Source organism: Nestor notabilis, unplaced genomic scaffold, assembly GCF_000696875.1.
Source record: "Nestor notabilis isolate BGI_N333 unplaced genomic scaffold, ASM69687v1 scaffold4568, whole genome shotgun sequence".
NCBI lineage: Eukaryota > Metazoa > Chordata > Aves > Psittaciformes > Psittacidae > Nestor > Nestor notabilis.
The window spans coordinates 7,070-18,995 of NW_009940416.1; the positions used below are offsets into that span (position 1 = coordinate 7,070).

Here is an 11,926-nt window from a genome sequence, read left to right on the forward strand (position 1 = left end):
GAACCAGGCATGGTAAGAAATAGAGAGGACCACAGTCAAGCCCCAATGAAACCAGGCTTCTTCTTTCATTTGGTCCTGAAACTTCTGTAGGAAGTGTGCTTCTCTAGCATTTTTCTTTTGTGATTTTTAGGACTTGAATTTGATCTCAACTTCTGCTAATTTTAGAAAGATATCTTTAAAAAAATATTTAAAATTTTCATCCACTTCCAGGCCCCTTTCTATCACAGTTTATTTGCTCTATTCTTGTTACCCTACATTTTTTTCTCTTCCTAGTGTTTGCTTCAGTACCTGTTGTTCACGTTCCAGTAGTACAAAGAATGCCTTCTTTGAAAGGCAAGATTTTAATTCTCAGGAAAGTTTCGTATGCTGATTCAAGTCGTTACCCTTGACATTTTAATTAATTTTGAAAACATTATCTCTGAGTATTACTGTGGCAATTGGTATTAAAATACTCAAGACACACATATCCCAAAAAACCACTGTGCACCCTGATTGTTTGAAATCAAAGAAAGGGGCTGAAGGGGCCTTCCTTACAATTTTAAAGCAGTTTGTAATGTCAAAATCTCTCTGCAGGTGTCTATTTACTGGGAAAATATGGGCAGAAGAAAATAAGAGAAATCCAAGAGCGGGAGGCAGCTGAATACATCGCCCAAGCACGAAGGCAGTACCATTTTGAAAGTAATCAGAGGACGTGCAATATGACAGGTAAGATAAGGAAATAGCTGCTGTTCTCGATTTGGGGATTTATACTACATATTGACAGGATGGAAGAAGAATAAGAAGTGTAGGTGAATTCAAAATCTTAAACACTAGGGCATAAATAGAGCCATTTTGCATAATGAAAACAATCTGAAGAACAGAAGTTTGGAGGGATTTCTAGGGGTCAGCTGAACCCTTATCTGTCTATAATGCAAACAGCTATACATGCAGATTACAATTTTTGGTCAGTTCAAGACCCTTTGCGGATTTCCCTAAACTGCATGTGCTGTCAAGGTGTGACACAGCAGCCAGATTCAAACAATACTGAATTTACAACAGGGTTATTTTATTCATTACAGCATCCTGTTAATAAGCTACACACAGAGAGCTTGGTGGGTATTTTTTATTTACAAATAAGAAGCATGTCAGCCCATTAGTTCCTTACATTTTAACAGTTGAAAGTTACCTGACTAGCTGGGGAGCTAAAACTGAAAGTATATTACAGCAATACATACATTACAATAGGAGAGTATTTATGATACATATTAGTGGTCTTTCGATTTTTGGAGAGAAGGTGGTGGAATAGAGTTTAACAAAATCCTTGTCATTCTTGTAAATACAGGCCACTCAAAACTATTTCCATAAAACAATTTGGGCAGCATTTTTTTTTCCTGTTGAAATTTGTAATGGCTTCTTGGGTGGCTGCAAATGCTTTCTGTGCACCTTGTTTACCCTGACTGATTGGTATTTCATTTTTCTCTTCTCCATTTTGTAGTTCTGGGTTCAATTTTACTGCAAGGGCTAAGTTTTTGGTTGCACTTTTTTGTACAAAGTACATTCTATCTGGCAGCATGTGTTCTTGTCAAGATTTTTCATACTTTGTTCTTAGTATTTGTTATGTTCTGTGCATGCTTGTTTTCCATTTCCTGTTCCCATCATATAACAGCAGATTGAGCATTGAATATTCTGAAAGTAAGGGTTTTTTCCCCACTAGCTTTCTTCTGTTGAAAATACACCTTTTTGTGGTTCTCTTGTTGGAAAAAACCCAAACCTTAGATCTTTTTCTTCTCATTTGGAGAAATGCAACAGTGTAGATTTTCACCAGATTTTCTTGAGGGGTGTTGAAAGCTCATATATGCAGGGTGTGAGTCCACATCTGAGCTAGAGCCAACACAGACATGTAGCAACGTAAGGGCAGCATTGTGGCCAAGCTCATCAGAGGCACACAGGTAATTACACTTCAGAGGATTCCCAGGGTTTCACATTTTGCTTGTCCTCCAAGCTTTGCCTGTTGAGCAATGGCATTTACATTGTAGAGCAGCTTTTGAGTGAGAGCTGAGGATAGGTTTATGATGGTTATTTTGATGGTGATGGTTTTGTTTTGTTTTTTTAATAACAGTGCTGTCAATGCTTCCAACATTGAGGGACGCCTTAATGCATCAATTAAATTCTGAGAGTCTCACGTCTCTTCTTAAAAATAGGTAAGACTGTTTTGTTAATTGTGTTTAAAGATCACTTGTTTTGAACACAAGATATTTTTGGGTTTTCTCAAATTATTTATAATGCAGACAGAATGCAGGATTTTGGTTCTGTGTCCCATTGACTCACTAGTCTTGAAGCATTTTGAAATCACTGCATAAATATTTTGTGTCATGTTAGATGTATTTTGATAGGTATAGTGGCATCTTCCAGACATGAAATAACGCTTCCTTTAAGATGCTGCACTGAGCGGCATGGGTTTTTTTGAAATGCTTGTAAGATAGGCAGATAAAAGTACTTAATTCTCTCTTAAACAGGACGGAGTATCTTGACCGAGGTGTTGATGTTGTGTTTGTAAAAATGTTTATGTAATCTCATCAAGGTCAGACATGAGTAGTAGTGGAAAGTATCCAAGATGAGATTGCGAATGGATGGAAGCTATGAGAAGTAATTTTTTTCTTCTCTTTTTGAAGTAGAACAAACAGGGACATGTCATACATTAAGAAGAGTGCTTCCTGGTCAGAAACATCTCTGGTTTCCTTGTGGCTGCAGAAACAAATACTATATTTTTAAAATCATGAAGTGCATAATAGTATACCTGAAAAGTAGAGTAAGCCACCTGCCATTTGTCATGGAGTAAAAGTGTTATGTAGGCAGTTAACAGAGGGTTTCTGACTCACTCTAGACTGCTTCTGGTTTACCTCCCACTAGCTTGCTTATCTAGCTATAACTTCAGCTGTCCAGCATTTAATAGGTTATCTATCCAGGCATTGTCTTCTTTCAGTCAAACTCTCACAAGGCAACAGAATGTGTTACTTAAAGTGGGAATTAGCCAGAATTATATTTTTATAATAGATTATCTCAGAATTTGCAACTAACTGAATAGTATTTACTCCAAACAAGACCTTTGAGAGCTGTTGTTGTTGAATACACAAACGAGTAGATGGGGAGATTTACCTTTCTCAGTGTCACTGAAGATGTATCCTTTTTCTCACATAATCTGTGTTATGCTTTAACATGTTATGGATCTATGTTACCAATCGTGTTATGGCTTAGGTAAACTAACTTAAAATCCATTTGCTTCCTTACAGTTTAGAACTTTGTACATTGCTTTATTTATCTGGGGCAGCCAGTGAGAGGATGGGGGTGAAGCAGGCTGAAGTCTTCAGTCTTCCAGGGAAACTTTGGAAGAGGGAGTGGCACACATGGACACAGATGCGCTTGCTCTGTCTGTCCTCCTCTTTTCAAAGAAATGTGATTGAATGAGATGAAGTACCTGCTGCGGCAGCCTTGCAGATACTGAGTATCTCCCACCTAAATCAGCAGTTCACGTTATTCCAAACCTCTGGGGTTTTGTTTGCATTGCTTTTTCCTTCCATAGTTGGTCATGATTTTCCAAATAAATAAAAGTGAAATAAAAGTTGAGCCTTAGTAAATTGCAGCATACGAAGACTGAAAAATCTGTTCCCACTGTTAAGCTTAATACTTGCAGACTTGCAGAGTCTCACCTGGCTGATGCTTTATGCTGTGAGGAGAAACTGTGAGCATGAGCTCTAGAAGATGTTTTGACATAATAGGTGCCAATGTAGTTGGCTAATGCCGACGTATTGGCTTTTCTTTCTCTCTTCAGTTGGCATGGAAAACTTGCCACTCACAAGTAACAACTGTGTGTTTGAGTCCTGTTTCATGCTTTATCTATAGAAATATTACTGTATTTTTTTTTTACAGTGATTTGCTTTAGAATAGCTTTTAAAACTTGATTTAGCTTGGAAAAGAGAAGCATGTAAACTGTTTTTGTATGTGCCGTGGATCCATGTATCTCTTCCAGCTGTCTTTTCTTTAATCTGTCTCTCTACTTTTTGGAGTTGTAGACTTAATAGTTCATTATATCAGTTTAAGTGCATTATTTGATAGCAGTGAGCTTAAAAAGTCATTGTTTATGTGAGTGATACAATGGTCAAACTAATGCCAAAGTGCACATATTTTGCCTGTAAAGAAATTATTTCTGGTGTAAAGCATATTATCTTTTATAAACTAGGTTACTGTAAACTATAAGCTAATCTGAACTATCTGCCTTAAATATTTAAGTGTTAATTCTGATCGTAAGAAATTACCAAATGTTTCTCTAAGTGACTTTTACAATATGTTCTGTGTACCAGCAGTGGAATTTTTCTGACCACTTAGCATAGTTTAACTCAAAATTGGTAATGTAAGTATATAAATGACATTACTAAATACTACATTTATTGATTAAAGTTTGAATATCTTCTCTGTGACTTCATATTGTGTGGTTTATGTACTGCTTTCTTGGATAAGTCAAATCAGTGTAGACATGAATCTGATCTGAATAATTATGGTAGCTAAATGAGCTCCCCTTAAAGCACTGCTATTTCATTTAACATTTATTTATTTCCCAGGAAAATATACTTTTAAATGTTTAATATTGCCATTTATTTTTCCCACAGGCCAGCAAACAAGTTAGAGATATGGGAGGATTTAAAGATAATAAGTAAGTGGAAATGAAATATTCCATCTTTATAATATTTAACATAAATTTAAAATGCCTTTCACACCCTTTAAAAGGCACAGTTTACCCTGGGTTGAGGTTTCACTAGATATGAAGATAGTGTAACACACTACCTGGCAAATAGTCCCCCTCCAAAAAAAAGGTCCTCATGAAGGAATTTTCCATAGCCCGGAGGGAACTTAGAAGCCCAGAGGTGAAGGTGAAGAGTTTTATTGGTGTGCATTTTACCCTACTCAAAAAAACTTTGTGAGAACTTTCTGTGCCATCACAGAAAAATCGGTCCGGCTTTTCAGAAAGTTCCGTGTTTAACAGAAAGCATTGATCAGAATGTTGGCCAGCCTCTATGTGGCCAGCAGTTTCCTCTTTTCAGGCCTATTGAAGAGAACTACCATCACAGTGGTTATGAACACTTCGGTTCATCTTCTTGGAAAAGAAGAAGAAATAGCAGTGGAAGGGAATGAAGAATAGTGAGGTCAAATAATTATGCAGTGAAATACTACTGAGCTTTTTATTTTTTTACTAGCTTTGATTCCCCGGTACTGTTATCCCTGCCACCTCCCTGGGTTTGTCTTCCTTTTGGTTTTGTTTCTCCTTTTCACACCACTTTTATAGGTCCTACTTTTAAGCTGTCTCTTTTCTTTCTGTGTCCTTGCTATTCAGCAGTCATCCATATTTATTGATGTCACTTCTTCCACACATCTTCTGTTGCCTAGTGCCTGGTAGCTGATGCTCATTTTAGTTTTCTTTCTATAGATACTAGCTGCACCTGCCTCAGGTAGTTTTTTTTCCAAGCTGCTATTATGCCTTCTGTGTCTCAGTTGCATTACGAGGGCTACCATATGGTGTGTATTTCCTGGCCTAATGAAGAAAGATGATTTGACAGCACATCTATCTTCCTTCTGGAGCAACTTGTAACGTGAAAAACAATGTTAATATAGGACTTTAAATGGGACGTTTTAGATGTAGGTCCAGCAAATATTAGACTTATCATGATCTTGAGTGTGTGTTGTAAAAGATGTGTTGTGACAACCAATGAGTGAAATGTACTTCAAAATCATCAGCACTTCTTGAGTCTTGGAGAGTGTGCTCCCTCCTTGGCTCACCCTTCCTTCTTTGACTGAAGGTATTTTGTTGTCTCTTTTCAAGGTTTCACAAGAAGCATTGTAGCTGTATATAGTACCTGTATGCTCGTAGTCCTTTTGAGAGTCCAGTTAAATATTATTGGCGGTTACATCTACCTAGATAATGCTGCACTCTGCAAAAATGGCACAGTAAGTTTCTTGGTTTGTTTCAAAAGTAGAACGTCTACTTTCTTGGAAGTGAAAGAATTATATAGTAAGAGATTAAAAAGGGCATAGCTCTTCATTATAATGAAACCAAGAGTTCTTTTAAGAGTGGGAGATGTGGAAGCATTGCTGAAAGTAAGCTATATTGATGTATCTTCATAGCCTCTAGATTTGGATGATTTGGTGATACTATTGCTTAACAAAATACTAGAAATATTGAGAGTACTTTTGTCTGCACTTGTATTGCTTGAAGAAGGTCAATTCTTACCTAAACACCAACATAAAATAATTTCTCTGCTTTAATTTTTTGTAAAACAGTAATACTGTGTGAATGATCCTTGCACATGTATGTAAGTACATACACACGGATCACTCATACTCATGTATCCAAATGCTTAGGTCTTCCTAGCACATACATTAATTCCACAAGTGAAGTTTTCCTAGGATTGTAGAAGAAAAGGGTTGTCTTTGAAATTTTGACTATTTTGTTTAACTCCCAAAGGCTATCTGCCTGAACGTCTGTTGGTGGGGCCAGGCAAGTTAGAAGACTTGGGGTTTGTTTATGTAGTATAGCTCTCACTGCTCAGTAAAAATAGGTGAATCCCACAGTAAGCAAATACCCCTTGTAGAGAGTAAGATCTTCAAATTGTTGGACAGCCCATCTGAAAATAATGGATGTAAACTTTGGTTAATTCTCATATGACCTCCTGTGATAGCATGTTCTGAGAGTCAAAGAACAGTATGGAAAGGCAGGTCTGAGCTTCCGTCAGGGTTGATGGAGGTTGTGCTTCACTTTGCGAAACCTGAAAAAGCTTTTTTAAAAGGGCAAGGTGAGTTTGGACTAGAAATGTGTTTTCTCTCAATTATTTTCCAATAGAGAAGTGGATTGATGGGGCCAACCCTTGAGGCATTCCGCTGGAGCAAACTGGCAACGTCCTGTCTCAGTTCCTGAAAGCTTCTTTTCTATCAGAAAAGCTTTTGTTAGGGTTAAGCATAAATATCCTCTTTTCACTGGGTTTCATTTTTGGGGTGGTGGAGGGTCTAGTTTCACTTGTAATGCAGTTTTCAAAGAGACTTTCCTATATATGAATGGAAATTGAAAGATTTTTCTGTGCCACTGAAGATAGAAGATCTGTATAGTATTGAAGAGATTGCCAAAGGACTTAAAGATTTGTGGGTTGATGGCCGGAAGAGTCAGAACCTAGAGATTTGCATGAGAATGGGGGAATCCACCTGCTGCAGGGGATTATAAAGATGGAGGAAATTGGTCACAGCTAGTTTGAAATTAGTTCTGCATTGTTCTTGTCTGTTGACATGTCACAGAACTGTTGGGTTTTTTTCCCTCACAGACACCACTGGCTCCCCCTGAAGTTCAGCAGCAATATTTATCAAGTATTCAGCACCTTCTAGGAGATGGTATGGTGCTTATTACAGCTACACTTAAAAAATTCTACTTCTTTTCTGGACTTGAGCAAATCATTAGAATAATTTTGACACTTCCCTCCTTTTAGGACTCACTGAGTTGATAACTATTGTTAAGCAAGCTGTGCATAAAGTTTTTGGAAGGTAAGAGTCTGTATTTTTCTGTGGTTAGCTTTTAAGTTTTATTGTGACTGGTTGTTCCCGAAACAATGAGTTTTATTAGAATCCAAAAAAAAAGGAAGATGTATTGACTGTTTCCAAAACAATGTTTTTATTACAGCAGGCTGCATCTGCTGGGGCCAACCAGTATAGCAAATTGGGATCCTGTTAATTGTGAACATGTTATCAGTAGGAGAAGAAAGCATCATTATTAATTTTGCAGTCAACGTAGTCTTCTTCCTTTCCAGTATTTCCCTTAAGCACACCCTATCTCTTCTGGAACTGGAACAGAAACTTAAAGATATCAGGAATGTAGTAGAACATAAAGATTCAGATCAGACTGCACCTTACTCTCCCTTATGTCATTATCTGATGCCAGATGAAGAAAACCCCTTGGCTACACAGGTACCTGTTTCAGTTTCTTTCAGCTACTTTGTCTGCATTGTTTGTTTGTTTGTTTTGGGGAGGAAGGGTGCATAATGGTCCTCCAGTTGTACCACAGCATCTGTATCTTCAATAAATGGTGATGCTTCTTCCTGTATAAATCAAGTGTCCTTATCTCTTTAATCGAGGCAAAGTAAAGCTGTACTTTTTTCAGATGTGATTGCAAACAGGTATTATCCTCAGAATGCCAGCTTTGAGCTCAGAAACGCAGCCCAGTTACTTTGTTTAGCCTGTGCAGTGTGCTGTAACACAATGTAGCTTAACTCAGCCCTAACCTAAATTGCTTACCTGGCACTTGTCCCACAGCTGTAGCATCTTGACTGATGTACAGGGAGGTGATGGTGTGCTGGAATACTTTTGTGCTTTGGGCTGGAAAATGAGCAGGAGTCAAGAGAGAGGTGTATCTAATCTCAGTAGTAATGTTAAAGTGATTTCCTAAATTTTCTAAAGGTGTTTGTCTCCATTCACACCACAGGTTGGAAAAAACTCATTCTTAACTTGCTATTACACTAATATCAAGAAGAAATTTAGGCTTCAGTGTGTGACTTATATGCACTTATCCCTTTAACTGAAGCTGATAGGTAGGGTTTATTTCAGTTTTGGAGGTCAGAAGTGGAAAAAATTACTTCGCTCAATTAGTCTGCTATTTCCTGCTAATACTATTTTTAGAGGGAAAAGATCCCACAGTGACCACTTAAAATGAAAATTAAAACATAAATCATAGAGACTGATTCATGACAGTAAACCTTTTCTTTTAAACAGATTTGACTTACGCATCTTGACTTAATTCCACAGTACAAAACTCTTCTGCGTCTACTCTTATTCTTAGAGTTGCCAATGGATGTCTTACTAAACAGTGTCTGTCTTTGCTTTTTTTGTAGGCCTGCGGACTCACAGAAAGAGATGTTGCTACAATTAAATTACTTAATGAAACCAGAGATATGCTAGAAAGGTAGAGAGCAATATCCTCTATTCATATTAAACTCCTCCTCACTATTGTTTATGTAAGATTATTTTCCTATAAGAACCTGCCAGCTTTCACTTGTGAAATGCGACCATTCTGCTGCATTGTTTTTATATTCACTAACTGTAGGCTGGGATTTTCCAAATTTATTGGAAATAATCCTGCCTTAACGAGATGACCAGGATGTTCTTCCCCGTTACCTCTTCCTCGCCTTTCCTGTAGTTATGCAGGAACACAGGAGTACTTCTTTTCTGCTAAAGCAGTGTAAATTAAGGGTAATTCTATTGGATTTACTGCTTTGGTAAAATGAACATCAGTTTGGGCTTATCAGAATTTGTTTAATGCGTGGCTTTGAGAGTGGGTTTGTGCATCCTTTTACTGGAGTGCTGCTCAAGTAAGGCTTGTGTAAGAAACATGGAATAGGAGGGAATTGAACCAAATGCCAAACTTACAATTTAGCTGCTAGAGGTCTGGGGCATTTAAGGATGCAGTAAGTCCCTCTTATGTTATTACTTAGTAAGAGAGAGAAATGCTTTAGATTTACCTGGGGTTTAACAATCTTATGGTGGAGGTTAAGTTGTTGATTGGTCTGCTGGGGAGCTGGTCTTTCTTGAGGTGGCTGTGTTGTGGCCTTCTGTCTGAGTCATACATCTTCCCATGTGGGAGGGACAGGGACATCTGTAGCACTGAACACTTGCAGGGTTTTTAGTTTGAAAAAATAAATCCCAGGAATCAGACCTCTTTTTTTTCTTCTTTTTTTTTTTTTTTTTTTTTTTTTTTTTCCAGTCCAGACTTCAGCACAGTTTTGAGCACGTGTTTAAATAGAGGATTCAGTCGACTGCTGGACAATATGGCAGAGTTTTTTAGACCTACTGAACAGGACCTCTCTCAGAGTGGCTCTGTAAATAGGTAAATGTTTCCTTTTGTTGTGGTACACTTCAGCATATAATGCTTTGGGTTCATAGTGAGTTCCAAAAAAGGCTCTTGATTTTCCTGCCTACTTGAAGATCTCATGCTAGAAATAATTCTGCTTCTTGCCCATCAAGAATAAATGCAGTCTCCTCACTTTGGTCAAGTAGACAGCTAGGGGTATTGTGTGTTTCTTCCTAGAATTTATGTAAGGTGTCTTTCCCACCATTACCTGCAAATCTAAAAGTAGAAATCAGAAGACCTCTACCTTTCCCTTTTCTCCTGAGCACTGTACGGGCAAACTGCCTTTGTAGCAAAGGAGGATTTACCTCGCTGGTGGTGAGTGCTCAAAGCTGTACTGCAGTACCTCCCCTGTGAGGCCCTGAGGAAGCTGGTGTTCCCCTACCCAGAGCAGAGACACTCTGCACGCCCCAGTCTCTAACTGCTAGTTATTGTAGTTCTCAAGGACAGTGGCATTACCATGATTCTCCAAATACGTGTAGCCTAACGCATCTATGGAGCTTTAGGTTATTCACTGGTATGCTGGAAGAAAGGTATGTTAACATTTGGGATCTTTTTCCTCTTCCTAGAAGACTGCTTAAAAAGAGCTTCTATTCTGAAGATAAGTTACAGTGCAGTGAGAGTATCCAAAAGTTGAGTTCAAATCATTGAAATTTGATTTGAAAAATGTTAAAACCTTGAATAATAATTGGGTTTATGTTTATTGTAATAACTGATGGCTCTCAGAGAGTAATGGTTTTATTTAAATTATCTACTATTTACATCACTTAAAGTATCCTGAGGGTGTTAGTTCAGTTGTCTATCCTAAGCCTGGTTTAGAGTTTGAAATAGTGTGAGATTGTAGACCAGTACTTCTGTTTACATACGCACATATGTAAAGACTCTGGCTAGCCCATGCTTCTCTTGCATGAGAAGCAAGTGTGAAACTATGTGTAACAAGAACACCAGCTGAAATTCACTCTCGTACTTCTTTGCATTAAATAAAAGGCTTGATAAGAGAAAGAAACCTTCATCTGTACATTTTAGTTTGCAGCTTTTCAACTGTTACTTTTGAAGTAGTAATTACTTAGGATTATAATGAACCCACTTTAGTGGCTTTACTAATGTTGGAGCAGGTCTAGGTCAATATTTTTTGTTCTTTTTTAGTCTTTCCAGCGTCAGTCTTCCTTTAGCCAAGATAATTCCAATAATCAATGGACAGATCCATTCAGTATGCAGCGAAACACCCAGTCACTTTGTTCAGGTAAGGATCTTGCTTATTTAAAATATCCCACCTAAAATTCTGAACTGAATGTTGTATATTTCTTTTTAACAACATGCTTTGTACTGTTTCAGTTCAGTGGCTTAAAAAGAAAGAAAAAGGAGAAACAATTGGCATAACTTTTTGTGAATTTGTATCTCCCATAAATATGGTATTTTTCTAGAACCTCTTCCCTCTGCTAACCTGGGCAGAAGCACAAAAACATCTCTTGGTTCTACTTGCAGTTCTGCTTGTAAACCTTGCTAAAGCAGGAAATTTGAGTTGGGCCTCTGTGGGAGTGCCAGGTGCTTTTCTCATGGTGAATTATGTACTGCAGCAAAACCAGAACAGTGCTGGATGTGTTTGAGAACATTTATTCTTTAAATTCCTTTCCAGGACCTGTTGATGATGGAACAAGTGAAAGATTTTGCTGCTAATGTTTATGAAGCTTTTAGTACCCCGCAGCAACTAGAGAAATGAACTGCACACTCATAGGGATAGATTGTGTATATATAATAAATCCCTTGTGACTACTGATGAGACTTGGGTTAATTTTGTGATGGTGTAAGAGTGGCAGACCAGCAGAAAGAACATGCTGAAAAAAGTGGGAGCGAGCCCATATTTGCTCTAATAGTGTCAGTTGCAAACACCCATTAAAAACATTCTTGTTGAAGGAATCATTGTATGTAAAGACTTTTCTATTTTTAAAAAGTGCTCAAACTCTTCCGTAATTAATTTGATTATTTTTATTGCATCTGAAGGGCATCGGGTGGCAG

The 11,926-nt window shown here is 37.7% G+C and overlaps 1 protein-coding gene across 1 annotated transcript; it reads left to right on the forward strand.

The window, feature by feature from the left end:
* The first annotated feature begins 572 nt into the window (after positions 1-572).
* Positions 573-11,926, forward strand: PEX3 (peroxisomal biogenesis factor 3). Its single transcript, XM_010020322.1, has 11 exons — positions 573-705; positions 2,099-2,180; positions 4,644-4,687; positions 5,852-5,976; positions 7,341-7,407; positions 7,503-7,557; positions 7,821-7,977; positions 8,898-8,968; positions 9,767-9,889; positions 11,057-11,153; positions 11,547-11,926. Exons 1-11 carry the CDS (start codon positions 699-701, stop codon positions 11,628-11,630), a joined length of 912 nt encoding a protein of 303 aa, XP_010018624.1. The 5' UTR covers positions 573-698; the 3' UTR covers positions 11,631-11,926.

Excerpts from the sequence above, each read along its gene's own strand:
- PEX3 (XM_010020322.1), top strand. Across the intron at positions 4,688-5,851 it reads GGAGGATTTAAAGATAATAA|GTTTCACAAGAAGCATTGTA; the intron begins GTAAGTGGAAAT and ends TCTCTTTTCAAG. Across the intron at positions 7,558-7,820 it reads GTGCATAAAGTTTTTGGAAG|TATTTCCCTTAAGCACACCC; the intron begins GTAAGAGTCTGT and ends CTTCCTTTCCAG.